Source organism: Anabrus simplex, chromosome 4, assembly GCF_040414725.1.
Source record: "Anabrus simplex isolate iqAnaSimp1 chromosome 4, ASM4041472v1, whole genome shotgun sequence".
Taxonomy (NCBI): Eukaryota; Metazoa; Arthropoda; class Insecta; order Orthoptera; family Tettigoniidae; genus Anabrus; species Anabrus simplex.
Window position 1 is genome coordinate 291,401,419 of NC_090268.1, and position 23,075 is coordinate 291,424,493.

The 23,075-nt window shown below is 37.1% G+C and overlaps 2 protein-coding genes across 11 annotated transcripts in view; one reads left to right on the forward strand and one right to left on the reverse strand.

Moving 5' to 3' along the window:
• LOC136871898 (protein shifted) overlaps positions 1 to 23,075 on the forward strand; it is a 198,448-nt gene that overhangs the window by 146,881 nt on the left and 28,492 nt on the right. For all 6 annotated transcript variants that reach the window (XM_067145593.2, XM_067145594.2, XM_067145595.2 and 3 more), the window contains one exon: positions 17,576 to 17,671. In XM_067145593.2, coding sequence (XP_067001694.1) covers positions 17,576 to 17,671 — 96 coding nt within the window. The remainder of the gene's footprint in view (positions 1 to 17,575; positions 17,672 to 23,075) is intronic.
• Coq7 (ubiquinone biosynthesis protein COQ7, mitochondrial) overlaps positions 1 to 23,075 on the reverse strand; it is a 112,386-nt gene that overhangs the window by 20,186 nt on the left and 69,125 nt on the right. For all 5 annotated transcript variants that reach the window (XM_067145597.1, XM_067145602.1, XM_067145599.2 and 2 more), the window contains 2 exons: positions 17,381 to 17,535; positions 5,866 to 6,015 (listed from right to left, as the gene is read on the reverse strand). In XM_067145597.1, coding sequence (XP_067001698.1) covers positions 5,866 to 6,015; positions 17,381 to 17,535 — 305 coding nt within the window. The remainder of the gene's footprint in view (positions 1 to 5,865; positions 6,016 to 17,380; positions 17,536 to 23,075) is intronic.

Consider the following 23,075-nt stretch of genomic DNA (forward strand, 5'->3'; position numbering starts at 1 on the left):
GGTATAAGAGGTAGAAGGATGGGATGCAACAGACCCATCTCTAGGTGAAGATAATAATGAAATTGGTAATGTAAAGAAATGTGCAGTAGTGAGTGGTTTTTTAGACTAAGAGATGTAAATAAGAGAAAAGAGCTGTGATGAGTAAAAGAACTGTTGGCAAGTTCGGTGTTGAAAAAAAAAATGTAAAAGAGTAACACTAGGACATAGTGGATGGAAATAAACAAGCAGGGTGTAAACAACAGTGGATAAATTACAAAGTTCAGTGTTGTTAAATGGTGTATAAAATATTAACTCTAGGACATAGTGTTGAAAATATAGTGGATAAGTTACTATAAGGAGATGAATAGGTGTAAGTGAGGAAGAGACAGGGAAAGATTTGGAAAAGGGAGGGAGGGAGGGAGGATGTAAGGTGGAAGGATGGGGTGCGAAAGACCCATCCTAAGGTGAGAAAAACAAGCATGTCCGCACATAGAGATAATGGAGAGTCAAAGATGGGAGCAGGCAATGTGATGTAAGACGACTCAGATTAGTAGGCGGGACAGTAGATAAGAGCGTGACGAGTCGCATGGCGGTCTGATATCCACCTCTGTGATTCGCCATGCAAAGAATGGGAGGGAAGCACATTGCCTACGTGGTTTAGGTGTGGATGACATCTGACCCATGGGTGTGGCTGATAGCAGTATCATGGGTGGAAGGGGGTCCCTCATTACCAGGGTATACCGCAAACAGCCAGTTGTCTCTTTTTTTCCTTTTGTTAGTTAGTTGTAGTTAGTAGAATATTAGTTTTAGTGAAGGGTGGCGCAGCTCATGGTCTGGAACTCCGCCTGTGCAGCGACACCAAATTAGTAGAGTATGTAGTTAAGTAGTTTTAAGAGACATATTGTAGATATTGTTTGTTTAAATTTTTGTTTCTGTGTGTTTTGCTGTCTTTAAGCCGATGGTATGTACTAGGGTGGGCAATAAAGAGATTTTCTTTTTTTTTTTAAAAAAAAGCCCTTTTCTACATAGGGAAGAATCAACTCAAAGCAGTTACTAATTTCAAATATTTAAGGGTAACTTTTCAGCCTTAAAGTAACAATTTCAGTCTACACCCAATTGACAGACTTAATGCTGCATTGAAGGCTATGCAAGATATTAGATTACCAGGTAAATTATCTATCGCAACTGCCATAAAGCTTTTTGATTTGAAGGTCAGGCTGATAGCTACGTATGGCATGGCTTCACTTTCGAAAGAAGCAAATGGAACAACAGAAGAAAATGAAAGCAACGTACCTGAAAAGAGCTCTCTGCCTGTCTAAATTCACTCTATCCTGTCTTACAAATGAATTGACTAGAGAACTTTTCTTCATTAAGAAACTACGTCTACAGTTCCTGCTACTTGCAACGACAGCATTCAAGGCCATTCCTTTTGTTAGTTAGTTGTAATTAGTAGAATATTAGTTTTAGTGAAGGGTGGCGCAGCTCACGGTCTGGAACTCCGCCTGTGCAGCGACACCAAATTAGTAGAGTATGTAGTTAAGTAGTTTTAAGAGATAGATGGTAGATATTGTGTGTTTAGTGAAGGGTGGCGCAGCCCATGGTCTGGTGATCCGCCTGGGCGACACCACCAAATTAGTTAGAGTATGTAGTTAAGTAGTTTTAAGAGACACAGAACTTTTCTTCATTAAGAAACTACGTCTACAGTTCTGAAGAGTCTGAAAGCAAAGAAAGCTGCTATATGGGACGACTTTAATATCACAGATGCAATGATTACTGCGAATGGATGCGGGTACGATCTACAGCATATAGTGAAAAGGTTTTCTGTGCATATATGTGGAATTATATCTAGTGATTACCAGTGCAGATATAGAACTAACAGGTCCAACACAGATTAGATTTTTATAGTTAGACATATTTTCGGAAAAATGTTACGAGTATAATGTTGATGTGCACCAATTGTTTATTGACTTTAAACAAGTGTTCAACAACATCAGAATAGATCAGCTATGATAGGCTATGAAAGAGGTGATGGTATCATCCAAATGCATAAGACTGGTCCAAATGATGCTCCAAAGGACAGTATGTAAAGACTGAAGGTAAATTATCAAAGGATTTTGAGGTTAACCAAGATTTATGATAGGGTAATGTGCTCTCTACTCCTCTATTCAATATTGCATTGGAGAGAGTCATGAGAAGGGTACAAGAAAGTAACATAGATGGAATAATATTTTATTGAATTACTCAAGACCTAGACTATGCAGATGACACTGATGTGTTATGTAGAAGAAGACAGAATCTTGAAGGAAATTTGAGAAAAATAGAACAATATGGTAGGTACTGAGATAGGGCTGGAGATCAATAAGTCAAAAACTAAGTATATGCTATCATCAAGAAGATAAAGAGAACAGAATACAACTATACAATTAAATGGTAATGATTACAAATCCTGTCAGAGCTGTACAGTTATTATTACAGATAATAACAACATAAGATAAGAGATACAGTGGACTCTTTTAATTCGAACTCCAAGGGGAATCAGAAAAAAAATTAATTATTTGAAATTCAAATTAACTGAAAATTATTATTTTAATGAAAATATAGTATAGTTCTGTAGAAATACATAAAATTGAATAATTATTACAGTATTATGCATTCTATCATACCTTAACAGCTGCTATGTTGTCCTGTACTATAGATAAAAGTTTTCACACTAAAATATATACTGTATAAACACTAGTAAAACAACAGCATTTACAGTATTTACACACAATTTAGCACATGTGACAATACACAAATTCCATTACTCACTTTGAAAAGTTGGTGACTTTTTGTTGGTTTGGGTTTGTTTAGTTTTACATGATAGATACAATTTTGAAAGCTTCAGAAGTGGCCAGTACAGGCTGTTCTATGACATCATGACTGTTTTCCTCTTCATTACTGGATGGATTGGAATTCTGTAGTACTTCTAGCAGAATATCATCTATCAGATCTCCACATATTGCAACTTCAGTATCAACAGCTAAACACACATCATAACTGACATCAGTCACTACTTCTTGCCATCGCTCAGGTTCCACGTGCAGTTCTAGTTTTCTGGAACAATTTCTGTATTGGTTTCTTTATTTTTGAAACCTGCTCTATGGAAACAGTTTACAATTGTTTGCTCACATTCTAGTGTTGACGACTTCGGGTGGTGGAAGAAGAAAATTTCCGGTGCCCAAGTGCGGATGCACATAGACAAGGACATGCCAATCCTACGATAATTGACAGTCGCAGAGATAAAGGTTAAGTCTGTTAACAATAGTGACTATCTGACCATAACTAGGAAGCTACAATAAAAATAGAGAATTCTTGGGAATTATTTGAAGGCTTCAAATCAAGGAACCATTACAAGAGTAACTTCTGATAAAATCCTGACTTCAAATTATCCAAATAATAGCTTTGAAAATTCAAATTAAATATGATTCTTTTTGCATTGATTAGAATAGGAATTTCAAGGGGAGTAAACTTTTTTATCCAATTTTCGAATTATCCAATGTCTAATTAACTAGAGTTCACTGTATATACAAGGATAGCTGCTGGTAAAAAGTCTCAGTAGAAACCTAAAGTTAATAGTGTACTTTACTGAGTTGAGACCTGTAGTGATGTATGGTTCAGAGACTTGGAAATGACACACAGATGAGGAAGTTTCAAGAAGATGGGAAAGGAAAATTCTTAGAAAAATTTATGGTCCAGGATTTTGGAGACTGAGAAACAATGGAGAGATTAGAAAACTGTACAAGAGACCAGATATTGTTTCAGAAATTAAATTAACAGACTGCATGGCTGGGCCATGTGGAAAGAAGGCTAGAGGATAGGATGGTTAAGAAGGTTTTTAAGGGGAAGCCAAAACGACATTGAGTAAGGCGCAGGCCTAGAGGTGTGACGACATGAAAGTGATAAAACAAAAATTATAGAATTGTGGTGATAGCTGCTGATTGGTTGAAGTTCCTGATATTCTTACAGTGAATTAGTCATCAGAGCAATGAGCTAAATAGTCACCCTACCACCTACACCCAGCTCTGTTATGTTTGATATGCGAGTCCTCTGGGCCATATCCTTGAAGTACTCCGTTAACACATAAGTGCAATTATCTGGCAACCTGTTAAGAGTAATGAAGAAAATGCATATGGACTTTATGTAGGAAATTTAAAATCCTGCATGTACACTTTTTTTTTTTAATTTGACTAACAGTTTACCAGTTGTTTTATCTCCAATAAACCATGTATCAAAACGACAGAGAAGCATTTTTCCCTCCTTGAAAACTGCTAGTTAGGAAGAATATATGGATATTTTCATAGAAAATTTAATTTAAAGCCCTGCATTTGTGCTTTTTTTTTTCAATATGGCTTACAGTTTACCCATTATTTTTGTTTTTATAAGATGAAGAATGACCATAACACAGGCAGGTATTTTTTCTTGGAAAACTGCTAGTTAGGAAGAAAATTCATTTGAAATCTCTTTTTTGGTACAAAATCAAATTCAAAATGGACTTGGCAGGCTCAATTTTTTAATAGGACTAACAGTTCATTCAGATGGCACCTTAACTTTTTGGGCCCTGGATGCACAATATTTCTGAGTTGCTCTATTTTTTTCACAACTACTGCTTTCCCAATAAGCAAACAGTTCTAATAAGTAACAGTTCTAACAGTTGGAATTTTTTTTTTTTTTTTTTTTGATTCGTTGTGCCCAGCTGTGGAGCGCGTTTGAACTTATTTTGCAAAATGTTTCTTCTTCTTTTCTTCCCAATATCTCTTCATTTTTTCACTGTGTTCCTTTCTGCGTGTTTCTGTCCAGCCTGTATTTTTTCTTGTTGGTTTCTCTGCAAATTTATGTTTGTTTACTAAGCTTCTAAATTTCATTCTATCTTGAATGGTTTCGTCCTCAATACCCATTTCTTGTAGATCTTCATGAATTTCTGCTAACCAATTGTTGCGGATTTTCAGGGTTAGAGCTAGATTTAGAATTTTCTTTGTCAGCCTGTTGTTATCCATTCTGTGTAGGTGTCCGTAGAATTTTAGTCGTCTCTTTCTGATGGTATCTGTGATTTTTTCTGTGAATTGAAAAATTTCGTGTAGTTTCTTTTTCATCCAGAGTGAAATCTAGTTTTGGCACATAGCCTACTCCTGTCGAATAATACTAAGGGGTCTGCTCAAGACTTAACGTCTCCATTTAATGGATAAATCACCATCAACAGCGTCATTTGCCCTCACTCCATATGAACATTGCGGAGAGATTTGGAATTAAATTCAGGCTTTTGGCACGCAATCTAATGATTATAAATTGTATACCACCACCTTTCCTACCCTGCTGACCAAAATTCTGATGGTGAAATTTTTTTTCCACGAACGGGACTCAAACTAGCTAACCATGGTGTCAGACCATACAGACTTGACACCTTAATGATCATGACCACCAAGCAGGCAAAAGAATTACTGAAATTGCTAGAGAGGTTTTATTTTAATTTGGAGCACCCAATTACTCGAATATGTATTAATAATATGTAACTAGCACATATCTAGGTTTGTTAGCCGAGCGGTGTGTAAAAAGGTCCTAGGGAGAACACTACATTAGTGTAAATATAATGTACTAAAAAAAACCAAACCCCATGGGGCTACAGCCCTGAAGGGCCATGGTCAATCAGGTGATCACTGCTCAGCCCGAAGGATTCTATATTACGAGGTGTTGTGTGGTCGGCACGGATATAATATACTAACAGCTGCAATAACAGAGAGAGTAAATTGCCTACCTAGTTTTATTGATCTTGTTTTCTATTCTGAGAAGCTTCTTTTTGGTGCTGTAAATCTATAACTGGAACAAAATATGTTGCAAAGAAATGAAACCAACCTGCTCCAAGCATGAAGCCTGCTACATTCCATACTGGAATGAGAGCAGTGGGACGCACTCTATATTTATTAATCAACTCTTCAAACTTGGCTTTGTGCTCCTTCTCTTGATCCCACATGTGCTGTATTGTTGGGCCATCTTTAGTCCTTCCTGTAGAAAGCAATAAAAAAACAAACTTTCACTCTACATAAAATAGAGAACTTTAAAAATAAAGAATAATATCAGGTACAGTAGTTCAAAAATGCAATTGACTGGTTATAGTCACATTAAGTTATTGTACCAGTAAATACAAGAAATAACTGCTAATACGGTTCAAGATCTATTTATATGCCCCTACCTAATGTAACATTAAAGTTTGTTTGTCCAACCCTTGTCCCGTTACTCTACGGGGTCAGGTATGAGGTGAGATGAATCTGTCATGGCGGATTTTTATGACCGGATGCCCTTCCTAACGTCAACCTCATCAGAGGAGTTAATGAAATGAAATGAATGACGTGATATATATATGATAGTAGGGAGAGGGTGAAACACAGTGCTGGCACATAGCCTACTCCTGTCGAATAGCACCAAGGGGTCTGCTCAAGGCTTAATGTCTTCATCCGACGGACGAATCACCATCAACAGCGTCATATGCCCTCACTCCATATGAGCACTGCGGAGAGGTTTGGAATTTAATCTAGGCTGTTGGCACGCAATCTAGTGATTAGAAATTGTATACCACCACCTCTGCTGCCCTGCCGGCCAACATTCTGATGGTGAAAATATTTTCAACCAACAGGACTTGAACCGGCTAACCACGGTTTCAGACCATTTAGACTTCAGCGCCTTAACGATCACGGCCACCAGGCGGGCTCCCTAATGTAACATTAAAGTATGCTAATATGTTCTGGTGGTTACAATCAGAATATGAACACTGTAAGGCATATCGACTTTGACATTAAATATTTAATCTGCAATCTTTTCTACTTATGGCACAACCATGACTTGACCCAGCACACCAAAATGTTATTCCTCTCAATAACGTATGATATGACACTATTAATATACGTATGTAATATTGTCAACCTATTATTGTTATTATTAATAATAAACAGAATTCAGAGGATCTGAAGGAAATAGGCCTTACAACAGAAGACACCACAAATAAGATAAAACTGAATACAAAACTCAAGAATACAAACCTCCGGTTTACCCTTACATGAAACAAACCCACAACGCGCACATTTTCAACCGAGGAAAGGGCGCGAAGATAGCGTCTGAAGAAGTACTGGGAGGACCGCAAAGCCCGAACAATCCCTTCAAAGAGATCTGAACGATGGACGGACTAAAGTGATCCAATGCAGTCATAAAATAATAATAATAATAAGAAGAAGAAACAGAATTCAACTCATACATTTATCAAAGTTTATGAGTTTTAATTAACTGTAGTGTAGAAAATATATTCAAAATAATGTTCTTGCAATCCGAGCTGTGCCAGGTAGGAATCTGGACAATAACCACAGTAAGTATTAATTAAAAGTAGTATGTTTTTATTGTATATCCACGTATTCAATACAATAAAATCTTACAAATTAGGACTTTGTCCTTATCATATTATCAACATAACAAATGAAAAAATGAAATGTCGTATGGCTTTTAGTGCCGGGATATCCCAGGACGGGTTCGGCTCGCCAGGTGCAGGTCTTTCTATTTGACGGCCGTAGGCGACCTGCACGTCTTGATGAGGATGAAATGATGATGAAGACAACACATACACCCAGCCCCCGTGCCATTGGAATTAACTAATTAAGGTTAAAATCCCTGACACGGCCGGGAATCAAACCCGGGACCCTCTGAACCGAAGCCAGTACGCTGACCGTTCAGCCAACGAGTCGGACAACATAACAAATTATTATTAAATTAAATTAGATGGTACATGTTTCGCCTCTCATTGTAGGCATCATCAGCCATAGTTCACCTTAAGAATAAATCAGGTACCTGATTGAAATTGACTTATGAAATACTGTTGATTTATAACTATGTTTTGTAAGTTGGATGAGAGGTTGTTATACAATGATTAAAACATAAGATGTAGTATATCATTTGATTAACAATAACTGTAGCAATAGCTGAGTCAAAAAACATAATTATTTGAGAAAATTATGACATAAGGTGGTTGATTTGCAATATTAAAAACTTGTTACAATATAGTTAAATATTGGAAAGCACATTCCAGTTAATTATCAAATGGCGTGTTGTTAAAAACTTGTACAATGTTGAACATTAAAATTTCATCTGATAATAGTCCTTGGTTCAAGGAGTTAATATGTACTGATATTGTTTTTTGTACGTATAAAATTAAATAATTCACGGCGTGGTTCTTTTTGAAATAGTACTAGTGTGAATACTGGATGCTGTTGGCCATTATTAAGGTTTGTTGTAGACGTCATTGGGCCATCTTCTTTGATGTGGTATTTGTAGAAAAGTTAACTGGTGTAGCTCTTTGTTGTTGGACGTGTTGAAGCAAGCGTGCTGGTCAAAAGGGAACAGTGTTGTTGTAATAGTTGTTGTCAAACAGTGGATAGCCAAGTGTGTGATGAAAGTCTGTAATTAAAAAGATTTATGTGAAATTTTATTGAAGAACTAGAATTGAAAAGAGAGGGCTAGCAGTGGAAGTTAAATAAGTATTGACACTTACCCCTTCGACCGCTGAGATGTTAACTTATTATGTTGAGATCTTTCGAGCTACTGGCAGCTGCCGAGCTCTTACTTTGCCTGTTGTAGCTGTGGGGTCTTGGTGGAGGGGTTCAGCTTGAGAAGGTGTGGCTAAGGGCTTATTCGTTGCTCATGAGGGGGAGTTGCCGGCAGCAGGAGGGGAGTAATGTGTGTGTTGAATTGATGGGAGTGTTTACTGATTAGTACTAAAATTTTTATAGAAATTACTATTCTGAAGAATTGATTTTTGCAATAATATTGAGATCTGTTTGTAAAGAGGGCTTTTTTTATGTATTACATCACTTACATTTTTGTTTTTGTTAAATTGTTGATCCAGAATGATGTATAAGTTTTCGTATTCCATCAAGAGCTTATCTTTTTCAATTCCTTTTAAGATTTGTAAATTCCGTTCTGTTGTAATAAATTGGTTACTCATTGCAGAGAACTTATTGTGTTTTTGGGCGTTGAAATGTTCTGCGTATCTAGTTAAAAAACTGTGGCCAGTTTGACCAACATAAGAAAAATTGCATACTGAGCATTTGAGTCTGTATATACCTGAGCCTGAATATTGATTATTGGGTAAATTGATTGAGTTATGATTAAATAATAAATTTCGATTACTGTTCTGCGTAGTATAAGCAATTTTTACCTTGTGTTTTTTTTAAATGATTGGTAATTTGGTGGATACTTGGGTTGGTAACTGTGAACTTTGCGCATTTTGGTTTGTTGTTTTTTATTGGAGAAAGGATTGTGGCTAATTTTAGTTTTACTTTATTAATGATTTTATTGATCGTGTCTGGATTAAACCCGTTGAATCTGGTTATTTCTTTTATGAAAAATAATTCTTTTTTAAATTATTTGTTGAAAGAGGGATTTTTAATGCCCTGTATACTAAACTGTAATATGTGGCTTGCTTATGGGAATTTGGCTGTAATGATTCATTTTTTATAGTTATTGGAATTATTAAAAAACAGAAGAAAGGGTCATACGGGGAAATAAAAAGGTAAGAATAGGGAAAACCTACAAGCTGGCAACCCTGGGTGCAATACAAAGATTGGATGAGAATCTGAACCTGATCATTGGGAAACTTAAAGAGGGCATAGCTGAAACGCAATTAACGCAGAAATACGACATACGATATCTGTCAGAGAGCAAAGTATAATACCTTTCTCACTAGCCATCAGCCTATTGAGATATTACCAGCGAAAGCTAGAGAGATATACGCAATCAACATTTTTGGTAGACTCCCAACTGCGAAAAGAGGGCGAAGATACATAGTAGTCATAATGGATGTATTTTCAAAATACATATCATTGCAGCCAATACAGCGGGTGAACACAAAATAAGTCCTTCAATGCCTGATAAGTAATGTATTGCCAAAGATGGGAAAGCCAGATACGATATTGATAGAGGAACGCAGTTCACATCCAGTCAATTTCAGGAGCAAATGAAGGAATTAAACATCAGACATGTGTTGTGTTCAGTGAGACATCCAGCATCAAACCCAGTTGAAAGACATATGAGAGAAATAGCAAAATTCGGCTGAATATATTGCAGAGAATGTCACTGGAGATGGTTAAATGTGACTGGGATAATTGAAGAAGGTGTAAATAATACAGTACCTGAATCAACAGGGCAAATCCCAAATGTTGTCCATAACAACATATATCCTCAAAGACCATGGGATAGTCATCAGTCAGAAAATGGAAGTCAAACCAAGTGCCCAAAAAATCAATGAAATGGCAAGGGAAAGGCTGGAAAAACAATAAAAATAGGTTGAGTAGGGTAAAGAATAAAAGATTCCACGCATCGTTGAAGGAAAATGATTTAGTGTTAATAAGAAAGGCGCCAATTTGAAATGTATCAGCGAAAATATACGCAAAATTCACGCACTTATATGACGGACCATATATAATCAAAAAGGCATATGGGAATAATGCTATGAAGTGGAAGATAGAACTGGTAAATATAGAAATGTTCACAATGCAGCTAACTTAAAATTATATTACGAGGAAGATCAGAATCGAATAGCAAATAGTGAGCTAGAGATAGCTAAGGAAAAGGTTTATTCTGACCTCAATTACCAGTCAGACAGTAGTCAAGAAGAAGGAGAAGTGGAATAAGGAAGTTAAGGACATAACATAAGCTGTGATATAAGATTTACTGAGATGAAGGAGACTTAGAGAAGTTACAGTATACCCAAGACCAAAAATGCAATATAAGCAGAACGTTCAGACAGGAAAACGCAAAGTCACATTTTGTAAGAACGAACTAGAATAGATAAATATATTGCGAGCAATATTATATTATATTTAATATTTAAATATTAATATATTTAATATATTTAATCCGACTGGGGGAAGAAAATGTGCCATTGCATTTTCTGTAATGTTAAAAAAAATGTTGCCAAGTTGAATTAATAAAGTTGTGCGAAATGAAATTTATGTAGAGCAAACGCAAATAATAATATGATTCAGAAGTCCACAGGGGCTGAACTTAGAAAAAAGAGCATAATCGCTATGGCAGTTGAGAAAAAAAAAACAGGAAATACGATGCAGATTGTTAAAAGAAAAAAATTGTATTGTTATTACTCACTATCAAGAAAAAGCAAATGGAGGACAAGGTTGTCAATGGCATTTAATCGCAAGAAAATAAAATAAATATATATAATGGTATTCTTCAAGCGGAACGTGAAACCAGCTGATCTTTGGTTTCCAACTGGCCGGGTGGAGCAGCCCTAGATTGGATGGCTGGTGAATCGTCCTGGACTGGAGAATGATAAGCTAAGTTTTCCTACATTGCAGTTCTTAATTGAATTAATGCAAAACAATGTTTGGAAATTGTAGCCTAAGGTATGTACCTGTAGTGTTGATATATTCAGTGAAGTGTAAACTCAAAGTCAAGCTCTCGCGAATACGATATGTTAGAATCGATATATAGTTTGGAATAATTTACAGTGTGTATACATGAGAATACGATGCAATAACTATGGTAATCTTGCTATTGATGTCAGGAATTGGTAGAATTTACTATGACAGTAAAAGATCAGTTATTGGGAAGTGGATGTTATGAATAGATCGAGTAACCTAACGCATATTTGGAAATCAGAATGATATGATTAGGTAGAGATATGCAATAAATATATGTTGTCTTTGTCAATGGGAAAACAAGAAGGAATATTATGGTAGACTAGGAAGTTAAATATCATCATGATGAGATAATATGTGATCCAGTAAAGTGAAGATAGTTTTATTTGAGTATTATATGCCGAGGGAAATGTGTCTATGAGAAGAGATTAAGATACTTAAGAGGAAATGGCTACGTAAAGAAAGTATTATGGTTGAAATAAGTGAGCTACATCTTGTATTGAAGGAAATGAATAATCGTCGAAGAGAATTGATGTGAGGAAGGCACAGAAGAGATAGATTTAATGCGAAATATGTGTAGCTTAAGACTTTTTTTTTTGCTAGGGGCTTTACGTCGCACCGACACAGATAGGTCTTATGGTGACGATGGGAAAGGAAAGGCCTAGGAGTTGGAAGGAAGCGGCCGTGGCCTTAATTAAGGTACAGCCCCAGCATTTGCCTGGTGTGAAAATGGGAAACCACGGAAAACCATTTTCAGGGCTGCCGATAGTGGGATTCGAACCTACTATCTCCCGGATGCAAGCTCACAGCCGCGCGCCTCTACACGCATGGCCAACTCGCCCGGTAGCTTAAGACTGGATCTTGTACAGGCAGTACTGAGATGAAAGGAAATCTCATCGAGGGAGCAAAGAAGTATAATGTTGACATATCTAACCTAGATTAGTGAATGTAAAGCCAAGTCGATCTTATTATAACCATATTCATGAAGTAAAGTTATATATGTTAGGAGTTACCCATGATAAACATCCCATAGGTATGTTTCATATGATAGTATACAGAGTATATGGTTGAAATGATCAATATTGATATCAGTAGTCATAAGTAAGCTGTTCATTGGATTTAAAGAACTGAATATACGTTAGAGGAAAATTATACTACACTGATAGTCGAGCATATACTATTAGATGAGAACTGTAATCAATTAAGAATGAATAGAATTAGAATTCTGTTAAAGATTTTCATTTTCTGAGGTTATGGCATATGATTGAAGTAGTCAAATAAAGTATGGTTAGGCTTATAGATGCAAGATTTTTGCTTGGTAAGGAAAACTATGGTCCGCCTCTGTGGTGTAGTGGTTAGCGTGATTAGCTGCCACCCCCGGAGGTCCGGGTTCGATTCCCGGCTCTGCCACGAAGTTTGAAAAGTGGTACGAGGGCTGGAACGGGGTCCACTCAGCCTCGGGAGGTCAACTGAGTAGAGGTGGGTTTGATTCCCACCTCAGCCATCCTCGAAGTGGTTTTCCGTGGTTTCCCACTTCACCTCAAGGCGAATGCCGGGATGGTACCTAACTTAAGGCCACGGCCGCTTCCTTCCCTCATCCTTGCCTATCCCTTCCAATCTTCCCATCCCCCTACAAGGCCCCTCTTCACCATAGCAGGTGAGGCCGCCTGGGCGAGGTACTGGTCATACTCCCCAGTTGTATCCCCCGACCAAGAGTCTGAAGCTCCAGGACACTGCCCTTGAGGCGGTAGAGGTGGGATCCCTTGCTGAGTCTGAGGGAAAAACCGAACCTGGAGGGTAAACAGATGATGATGATGATGAAGGAAAACTATGAAACTTAGCATATCATTCAAAGGTAGTCATGATAAATAATCATGTTGGGAAAACAATTTAGTGGTCAAGAATAATTTCAAATTTAGGAAACTGGTAGATAGATGTATGGTAAATAAGATTGTTTCAAGTAAAGTCAACGTGTCTGTGGACATTATTTTAAAGAAGTAAGTTCAGTCACCAGAATAAAATGTCATAATGTTAGGTTAGCTCATATCAAGCAAGTGATGATCATAATTGGAAAACAAAAATGTACCCAAGTTGTAAATAGAACCATTCCCAAGTGATTTATTTGATTTTAAGACTTATGAAATGAACCATTATTCTAATTTTCTCTTTCCTGAACATTTTATTTTGCTTTAATAAACCATATATAATTAACCATATATAAATAAAATCAAATATAAACTAGCAACAAACCTCATCCCTGATAAACCCAAAAAATCTAAATTCGCCACTTTTACTTACAATAATTCAGGCATCTACCAAGCAACAAACCCTCTGAAAAAACAAAACATTAACATTGCCTTTAAGACGACAAACACCAACTGCAGCCTGTTTTTTAATCACAATACACTCAACATAAACAATAGTATTTACTCAAACTCAGGCATATACAGGCTCAAATGCACGCAATGTGAAAAATCATACATTGGGCAAACAGGCCGGAGCTTCCTTACTAGATATCAGGAGCACTATAATGCCAATAGACATAACAGTTTCTAGCCATGAGTTCCAATATGAAAGATGCAGGTCATCATTTCACAACTATCGAACAGGACCTTACAATCATCAAAATAGTAGGCAAAGGAAAATTAATGAACGAATTAGAAAACATTTACATATATTTGGATCAACATTACAACAAAGACCTAAATCTCAATGATCCCGTCGAAATAAAAAATCCCTTATATGAGACTTTACCCAATTTATTACAATCTTTAAATCCAAATTTAAATAAAATCCTTAAAATCTTAAACTAACTTCCAATAAAGATCCCAACTTCCCCCTAAAGGTAACTCCCTCCGTCCTTGCCTCTGCTAATCTTCCATAGCCAACAGCGCGTAAGCTCAACCCTCCGCCCACCTCCTCTTCTCCATTACACCCCTCTCCCTCAATTCCACATCTTCAACAGCCAATAGTGCACAAGCTCAACGCTCCGCTCATTTCCTTTCCTCCATCACACCCCCCTCCCTCATTTCCACACAGATACAACACACGACATTCAAATCTTACTCATTCCGAGACCATACAGACAACCAGTTCATACCACAAAAATCGAGAATGTAAGTAATTGAATACATATTATTTCGCCTAATTCAACCGTGTTTTCCTCTAAACTTCATATCTTTTTATTCTCTTTTCATTACAGATTCTTCACCATATATCCTTCAATAGTTAATCTATATTCAAAACTACAGCCAATAACAAGTAAGAATGTTCCCATTTAACTATCAGTCTATGAGTTAATAACTACCCCAGTTAGCAAAGATCTATATGGCAACATTCAATTATGAACTCTTTATCACTCCTTCAACAAAATTACGGAGACCGCGAACCCACTTCGTAAAAAATGAAATTAATGGATTAATGGATCCAACTTCATCATCTACACAGTGCCATACTACAGTTTAATATTACAAGTTTTCAACAAGAAAGTTTCAGTGTCAGGTCCATTAACCTTCTCTTCAACATGTAAATCAAGTTGCTTTCAGCCGAATTTCATTCAAACTTTGATACGGCAACTTTAGTCATAGACCTTCTTGTTATTATGTGGTTAAGGCCTAGTTTGTCTATTTTATAAAATATTTTAAAATTACTAGTGTAATATCATACCAACTTCAATCTTTTCTTCGCAAACATTTTAAATGAAGTTTCAATTGTAAATTATTATTTAAGAACTCATAACAATTTCTCACATTGTATAATACTCCTTTCCAATCTTATATTCTCATTTTTATATTTTTTACCATGACAATTAGGATCCTGATTTTTATCTTTGAAGTACGACTGTAAAAAGGCTGATGATGCCCTTATAAATGGCGAAACATGTCCCTTCAAATTTTAGTTTAATAGGCTGTAAGTCCTAACTTTGGAAATTCAATTGTATTGAATAGGTTGATCCTAATAAATTTTGGTAATATCTTGAACTGAAGTCCTTGGGCTTCGATGATTTTACCTCAGATATGATAAAGGCAGCTGGTTAGGGAGGAACTATTCAGCTCATTTCAAATTGTAAGCATTATAAATTAAAAACATTCATTATATATCCCTTAATACATATATTTATTGAAAAAATACTGATATAAAAATATACAGGTTGGTCAAATTAAAATATGAATCAAAGCAAAAATAAGAAATTACAGCATTAGTGGGGCTATTACTCCCAAGCGTGCGGCTATTCCATTCACAAAATGTAATGTCTCTTTCTCAAAGGCATTTACCACAAATTAAGTTTTTCCTTCCAGTAGCATCAACACCCACATCTTGAAATCATGTTCCATAGTCTTGGCACCCCTTCAAATTTTAGTTTAATAGGATGTAAGTCCTAACTTTGGAAATTCAATTGTATTGAATAGGTTGATCCTAATAAATTTTGGTAATATCTTAAACTGAAGTCCTTGGGCTTTGATGATTTTACCTCAGATATGAAAAAGGCAGCTGGTTAGGGAGGAACTATTCAGCTCATTTCAAATTGTAAGCATTATAAATTAAAAACATTCATTATATATCCTTTATTACATATATTTATTGAAAAAATACTGATATAAAAATATACAGGTTGGTCAAATTAAAATATGAATCAAAGCAAAAATAAGAAATTACAGTATTAGTGGGGCTATTACTCCCAAGCGTGGGGCTATTCCATTCACAAAATGTAATGTCTCTTTCTCAAAGGCATTTACCACAAATTAAGTTTTTCCTTCCAGTAGCATCAACACCCACATCTTGAAATCATGTTCCATAGTCTTGGCATTGTATCTAGTCACCCTTTGATATGACTGAGTAGAATAGAAAGTTACGCCACAAAATCCATATGGTGTGCCTTCATCACTGTCTTCTGCTCGGACGGTCTCAGGTGCCAATGGTTTGCCTTTCTAATGTCTCGGAAACATTTCATAGAAACTTTTCCTTTATATCCCTTATTGAATTTTAAATTCTGTTTTGCCCTTGCCTCTTTGAAAGTTCATGTCTGATGTCAGGTGCTTGGTACGCAAGTACATGAACAACATGTACCCTCATCGTTGGATTGGAAGGGTAGGTCCTATCCCATGGTCAGCACAATCGTCGGATCTCACACATCTGAACTTTTTCCTCTGAGGTTACGTCAAGTCATTGGTGTATGAAATCCCCATAGAAATGGATGAAGACCTGCTTCCTAGAGTCCAAGCTGCCTGTCTCCTGGTACAACAGACACCAGGGATCTTTGAGAGAGTGCGGCAGAACTCCATGCGCCATTGTCATGCATGCATTGAGACTGGCAGTCATCGCTTTGAATAATTACTATGAGCTATGCTGTTGTTATGCGGTGTACGCTGTGTATACCTATAATGCAATAAATGTGCATTTCCAACCATTATCCCAATATAATCGGTTGTGGACCCACCATCAGTTGTTTCAGTTTGACACAAAAGGTTTGAAACACCCTGTAGAGTGCCATTGATAAAACACAATTTTTCTACATCATTAGTATTACACACTCCCAAACAAATACAGAATTTCCACCATGTTCAGTTGTCACTGCGAGATATTTGTATTTAGTTCTCTGCCACACTATTACTAGCTCATCTGCTGAAAACTTAGTTGAATCGATCCTATGAAGGTTACAGGAAATCAGAAAAAAGGATCCACAAAGTAATAAGGCTGTAAGACATCACTCCCAGAAATGTTGCAGGCAAAAACTTGTTTCAAGTAAAATGATAATTGTTTTTTTGCTTGTATGTTTTCATGTTCCTACAGAGAAAAATGCATCTCTGTTACATATGCTTTGAACCTATATCACAATTGAAAATTGGTATATATTTTGTTACTTGAGATAAAGCTGTTACATAGTTTAGAACTTCAGAAGTTACCACAATAACAAATACTTTCTGAATTATTACAAAAGTTTAAGTAATACGTACCTAATACAGCCATCTGACCTGCGTATATGCGATCAGCTCCAAGTTCTCCTGCATGGTCAACTCGTATAATGCTATGTAATTTGTCCAGATTAACACTTTGAAGTCTGCTGCTACTGTGAGTGGAGAGAGGCCTGCGAACTACCAGCCAAAACATTCTGTAACAAATGGGTTTAATACTATATTTTTTGTTTCTAGGTATATGTGCTGAAAAGTGCCTTAATGGAGGAAAGTGTATTCAGAAAGACACATGCGAATGTCCAAAAGGTTATTACGGGCTTCGATGCGAATTTTGTAAGTATTTCATTACTTTCATTTTAGTGAATAGCGACTTTTAGTGAATACCAAAATAAATGCTTCTCTATCATTTGTGAGAAATATATTGTACTGCATGCTTAGGCTTTCACAATCCAGCATGTCCTTCTATGTTCCCTTTCACGTTCATTTTATGTCATAGATTAAACATTTTTCTACTAAAAAAACAGGTAATTTATTCTAGAGATTAAGAGTTGAGAGTAGTAAAATGCTCTTGAAGTTAGATGTTCTTAACAGTACATATACACCTTAACAAAAGTTTAAATTATCATAAGTACACATGTGAATACTCTCTTTCTCTCCATTATAGACTGATGTGTCTTTTAGTATCTATTTGCCATTTGTTGGTCATGCTTCTTGTCGTTCTCATTACCTTCCCAAATGACATTTGTTAAACTGAGATCACCTGCTACAATCACATTCCCTTCTGTATCGTTTCCCACATAGCTGATTATCTTATCAAATAATTCTGAATCGGCGTCTACGTCACCCTTCATAGGTCTGTACACTCCAAAAACATCAACTTGCTTCTTGTCTTTAGAGATGAGCCTTACACCTAGAATTTCATGTCTGTCATCTTTAACTTTTCTGTAGCTTACAAATTCTTCTTTGACCAGGTATTAACATACAGTAGGTACTAACATAGTTGGGAATGTATGGGATCTCGTTACAGCAACACAGAAGTAGTTTAAGGAAGCAGAGATTGTTATCAGTGGAATATTGTGTAGGAGGGATAATGACTGGAGGGTAATTGGGGATTTAAATGAGACTATGGAAGGGGAATATGGGGAAATTAGGAGTGAGATTAGTTGATCCTAATGTGTGGGTAGGAAATACGGATCTGATTGTCTTCACTTGAACTGCAGTAGTACGTATAAGTTAGAAAGTTTGTTTAGAAGGGTTATAGGGAGATACATTCAGGGAAACAGGGTGGACTAGGGAGTGGTAATAAGGGTACAGGGATATATATGTATGTATGTTTGTATGTATGTAAAAAACATTTATGCCATTTATCACTTAATTTTCTCAATAGAGCTCATCTGGTTTTATTGGCACCACGTCTAGAATATTCTTCCCTGTAGTTGGTTCCATCACTTTCTGATACAGTTGTCCTTCCCAGCAACAATTCTTTTTTCTTTCCATCACTTGTATTATCTTCCCAGGTAACATTTCATAAATTGAGATCACCTGCTACAATCACATTCTTTCCTGTGTTATTCCCTACATAGCTGATTATCTTATCAAATAATTCTGCATCAGCATTATCCCTTTCATGTCTGTGCACCTCAGGAACATTAAGTTGCGGCTGTGAAAGCATTTTTTGACATTGTATCTCCAATGGGGGAGCATTTTTTGAACGGAGAAATGATTTCTCCTTTAGCAGGTTAGCAAACTTGATTTGCTAACACAGCGAGGCCACGCAGTTTGGTCTGCTACTGCTAAGCAGAGTCCTGGAGGGGCGTGCCATTCCAGCTGATGAGTCCAAATGGCACGTCTGGACGAAACTCTGCATAATGCACACGGCCTAACCACCCAAAAGCGGGTTCTATTGCTGTGATATTAAGTTGTCTATTAACTTAAGAGATGAGCCTTAAGCTTGGAAATTTGTGTTTCTTATCCCTAAACTTTTTCATAGCTGATGAATTCTTCTTTGACCAGTATGAATACTCCCTCTCCTATTGATTCTATCCTGTCTCTACAACTCTAGTTCTGGAAGACCTCCATAATGCAGTATATTTTTTCAGCCACGATTCAACTCCTACAATATTTGATAAATATGTATGCCTACCCCATAGTCCCTTTTTCTGATATGGGGTTGCAGATGAGGTGAGATGAAATTATGTGGCATGTTTTTATGGCCCTTCCTGACACCAAGCTCAGTTGAGGAGCTAATGATGATGAAATGAAAGATATTTAATGAAATTGGATAAGGAAGGGGAACGATTCAGCTGGGGCCTATGAACTGTGCTGGAACTTGCTTGGAAGTGAAAAAACAGAAATCACAGAAAACCATTCTCAGGACAGTCAATGGTGGGGTTTGAAGCCATTTGTCTCCTGAATGCAGAGCTCAGCTCCATAACTATAGTGTGTTAACATATTGTCGCTGCTGGGACAAAACATCCTATGTGAAATATTTTAGCTTAGAACTTTGGCCGGTAAGGTTCTGTCATCTAAGGTGCAATATTGTGTGAACATTGTCAAGGCAATCTCGCTCTTCATAATTCACGTGCTGTGGGTCAGTATATCTCCAAAAATATTTTCACATAGGAGGTTTAGCCCCGGCAATGACGATATGCAGACACTCCTCTATTCCTTTCTTTACAGTACTTCTAGAGTTTATCACTAACAACTTTATGTCATTCTTACTTGATTTCCAGCTTTACGTACTCTCACCACCACTCCCTAGATCACCCAGTTTCCCTGAATGGACCTCCCTATAACATTTCTAAACAACTCCCGGTTCAAGTGAACGCTATCTGAGCGCAGATCTCTATCTCCTACCCACTAATTAGGATCTACAGTTTCACTCCCAGTTTTCTGCATACCCACCCTATAGTCTCATTTATCCTCTTCAGTCCCGAGCTTGTTTTTTCATTCGATTGATTATAGTTTTCTCAAATAAATTTTAAGAATACACCAAAGAATGTAGTAAGTTTCACTAAGTTCTTTTGTGACGTGTAGCATATATGCTACATCAGGAATCAGAGCTGACTTTCCTACCGTTATTATTTTTGCTTTAAATTGTTTTCTATTATTATAAGTAAAGAAAACCACATGTAGAGCATATGCTACATATGGACTGAGGAGGTTAAATGCCCATTCACCCTCCAGTCAGTATCCCACTGATAACAATCTCTGCTCCCTTAAACTTTCCTACACATCTCCATCTATTTTGGTACCTGTTCCTGCTTGCCTCACATTTATAGGTATCAATATGAAACATAACCACCTTCTCCTTACCCTACTTTCCTCAACACATGCTCTAACATTATTACTGGATAACACTTTATCCTAGATCCCTTTCCTCCATACACTTTTCTCATGTGCCTAATTATAGAGTCTCCCATGACCAGAGTCTCAAACCCACCCACCTCATTAGATTTCCTCCCCTCCTCTCATCCCTTATCTTTCCTAATGGTTGCCGAACTTACTTCCTCCTCCTCTTTTCTCATGACTCTGTTCCACCTTCCTCTTGCTATTCTCTACTCTGTATTTCCCTTTCCTACCTTTCCATTTCCTCTTGCCTCCTCCTTCCTCTATAACACTTTCCTGTTTCCCATCTTTCCTCTGCTGTTCTACCAGCAGCAACTTTACCAATTCCCCACCATTCTCCTGACTAGACTCCTTACTTTACAATTTCCTTCCCCTTAAAACGTGAGCCCATCTGTCTGCTACAACTTCTCCTATTCCTTCCCCCACCTTCTTGTCCATCTACCGTACCCTGTACGTTGTTTAAATGAGACCTATCTTTATTCTTGTCCTCCATTAGAAGCATAATTTTCTTTCTTAAACTCTTTAACTTCTGTCATATTCCCCAATGTCCACTCACAAATGCAACCCCTACTCCTCCATTCCTCAGCCATGCATTATTCTTCTTCCAGAGAAATGTGTTGAACATATTCTGTGAATAGAAAAGATCAAAGAAAAGAAATATTGTATATTACACAATTAAGCAAGTAAGTTATTAACTAATAAAATAACTGTACTACAGTTCTACTGAGGCATATCCCAAATATAAAATAAAAGGAATAATTGAAACCAGAAAAATTTGGTTTAAACTAAATATGTGGACAGATGATGATAATTATTATAATCATAATATTATCCTACTACGCGCTAATAGAAATGAAAGCTGGCATTATGTGCTGAAATATCAAATGTTTTACACAACAATAAAGCAAGCAAGATACTTCTTCCTGGTCTTTTCTCGCAATGTATTAGGTTTGGTAATTGGTGTAGATTTGGCTCAATTTTGTAACCGGATTCCTTTCTTGATGCCAACCTATGAGAGGGATGTATTCTTTATTGTATGTTTTTGTGATGATTGGTAGTGTGATATGTTGTATATATATGAAGTAAGTGTATTAGAACGAACACCAACACCCGATCCCGGAGCCAGTTAAATTAACGATGCAGAGTTAAAATCTCCAGCCCAGCCAGGAATCAAACTTGGGGCCCTAAAACTGAAGGTCAGTATGCTGACCATTCAGCTAAGGAGTTAGACTAAAGCAAGCAAGATAGAAAATCCATACCAAACCTCATGGCGAAAAAACCCAAAGGGCCATGGCCTACCAAGCAACTGGCCCGAAGGCCTGCAGATTACGAGGTGTCTTGTGGTCAGCACAATGAATCCTCATGGCTATTATTCTTGGCCTTCTAGACCGGGGTTGCCGTTTCACTGCCGGATAGCTTCTCAGTTGTAATCATGTAGGCTGAATGGACCTTTGAACCTTGAACCAGCCCTCAGATCCAGGTAAAAATCCATGACCTGGCTGGGACCCGGGGCCTCCACGTAAGAGGTAGGCAAGCTACCTTTACACTGTGGGGCCAATTAAGCAAGATACTAATAAATAAGTACAGTGCAATTCAAAACTGCACTTAGGCATACCCTAATTATGAATTTTCCCTTCGACAATCCCTTCTATAATCAGCTGTGGAGGGTAATCTCCATATTTGATTTCCAGTCATCGCAAAGCAAGGGTCTAATTGTCATGTTCCATGGTATTTTGACTTCTTCACTCTTTCTCTGTCTGTTGCTATATCTAGATGGATATAGTATTTTTTCCCTGTCTCTTGGTGTCATAGGTCAGAGTAAAATGTAGTTTCCACCCAAGTCTCAGTCCCAGTTATGGCTGTGACAGTATGGAAGCTGTTGAGGTGTTGGTGGTGTTGAGTAATGACATTTAGAGCACAAATAGTGTGGTTGTTATGTAAAATGCTACTAAGGTCAATCGTGCTGCAGTAGCACTTTTTAGCCCAGTAGCTACCTCTGTGGATCAGTGGTCGAGTGTCAGCCTCCGGATCCCAAGATCATGGGTTTAAACCCTGCATAGGTAGTCGAGACCAGCATGTAAATAGTCTTCTGGTATGAGCAGCCATTTGAATTCAAGGTTTAACATTTTCAGTATTCAAATTTCAATTTAATTTTTGTTGAAATGCTATTGTCACTGCTTCAGAATTGCATGCCTGTCCTGCAGCCACTGTCCATTTTCATCCTTTGTGCATTTTGTAAAACTGAGATCATTAAGCGTGGTTAGAAATAGCGATGTCTTAATAAGAAATGCAATGCTCAAGTATGGTGAAGACAGATTCATCTTCATTTGAAATCATAACTGAAGTTCAATTGTTGATTGCAAAGCTACCAGTCCCAACCCTAGATAAA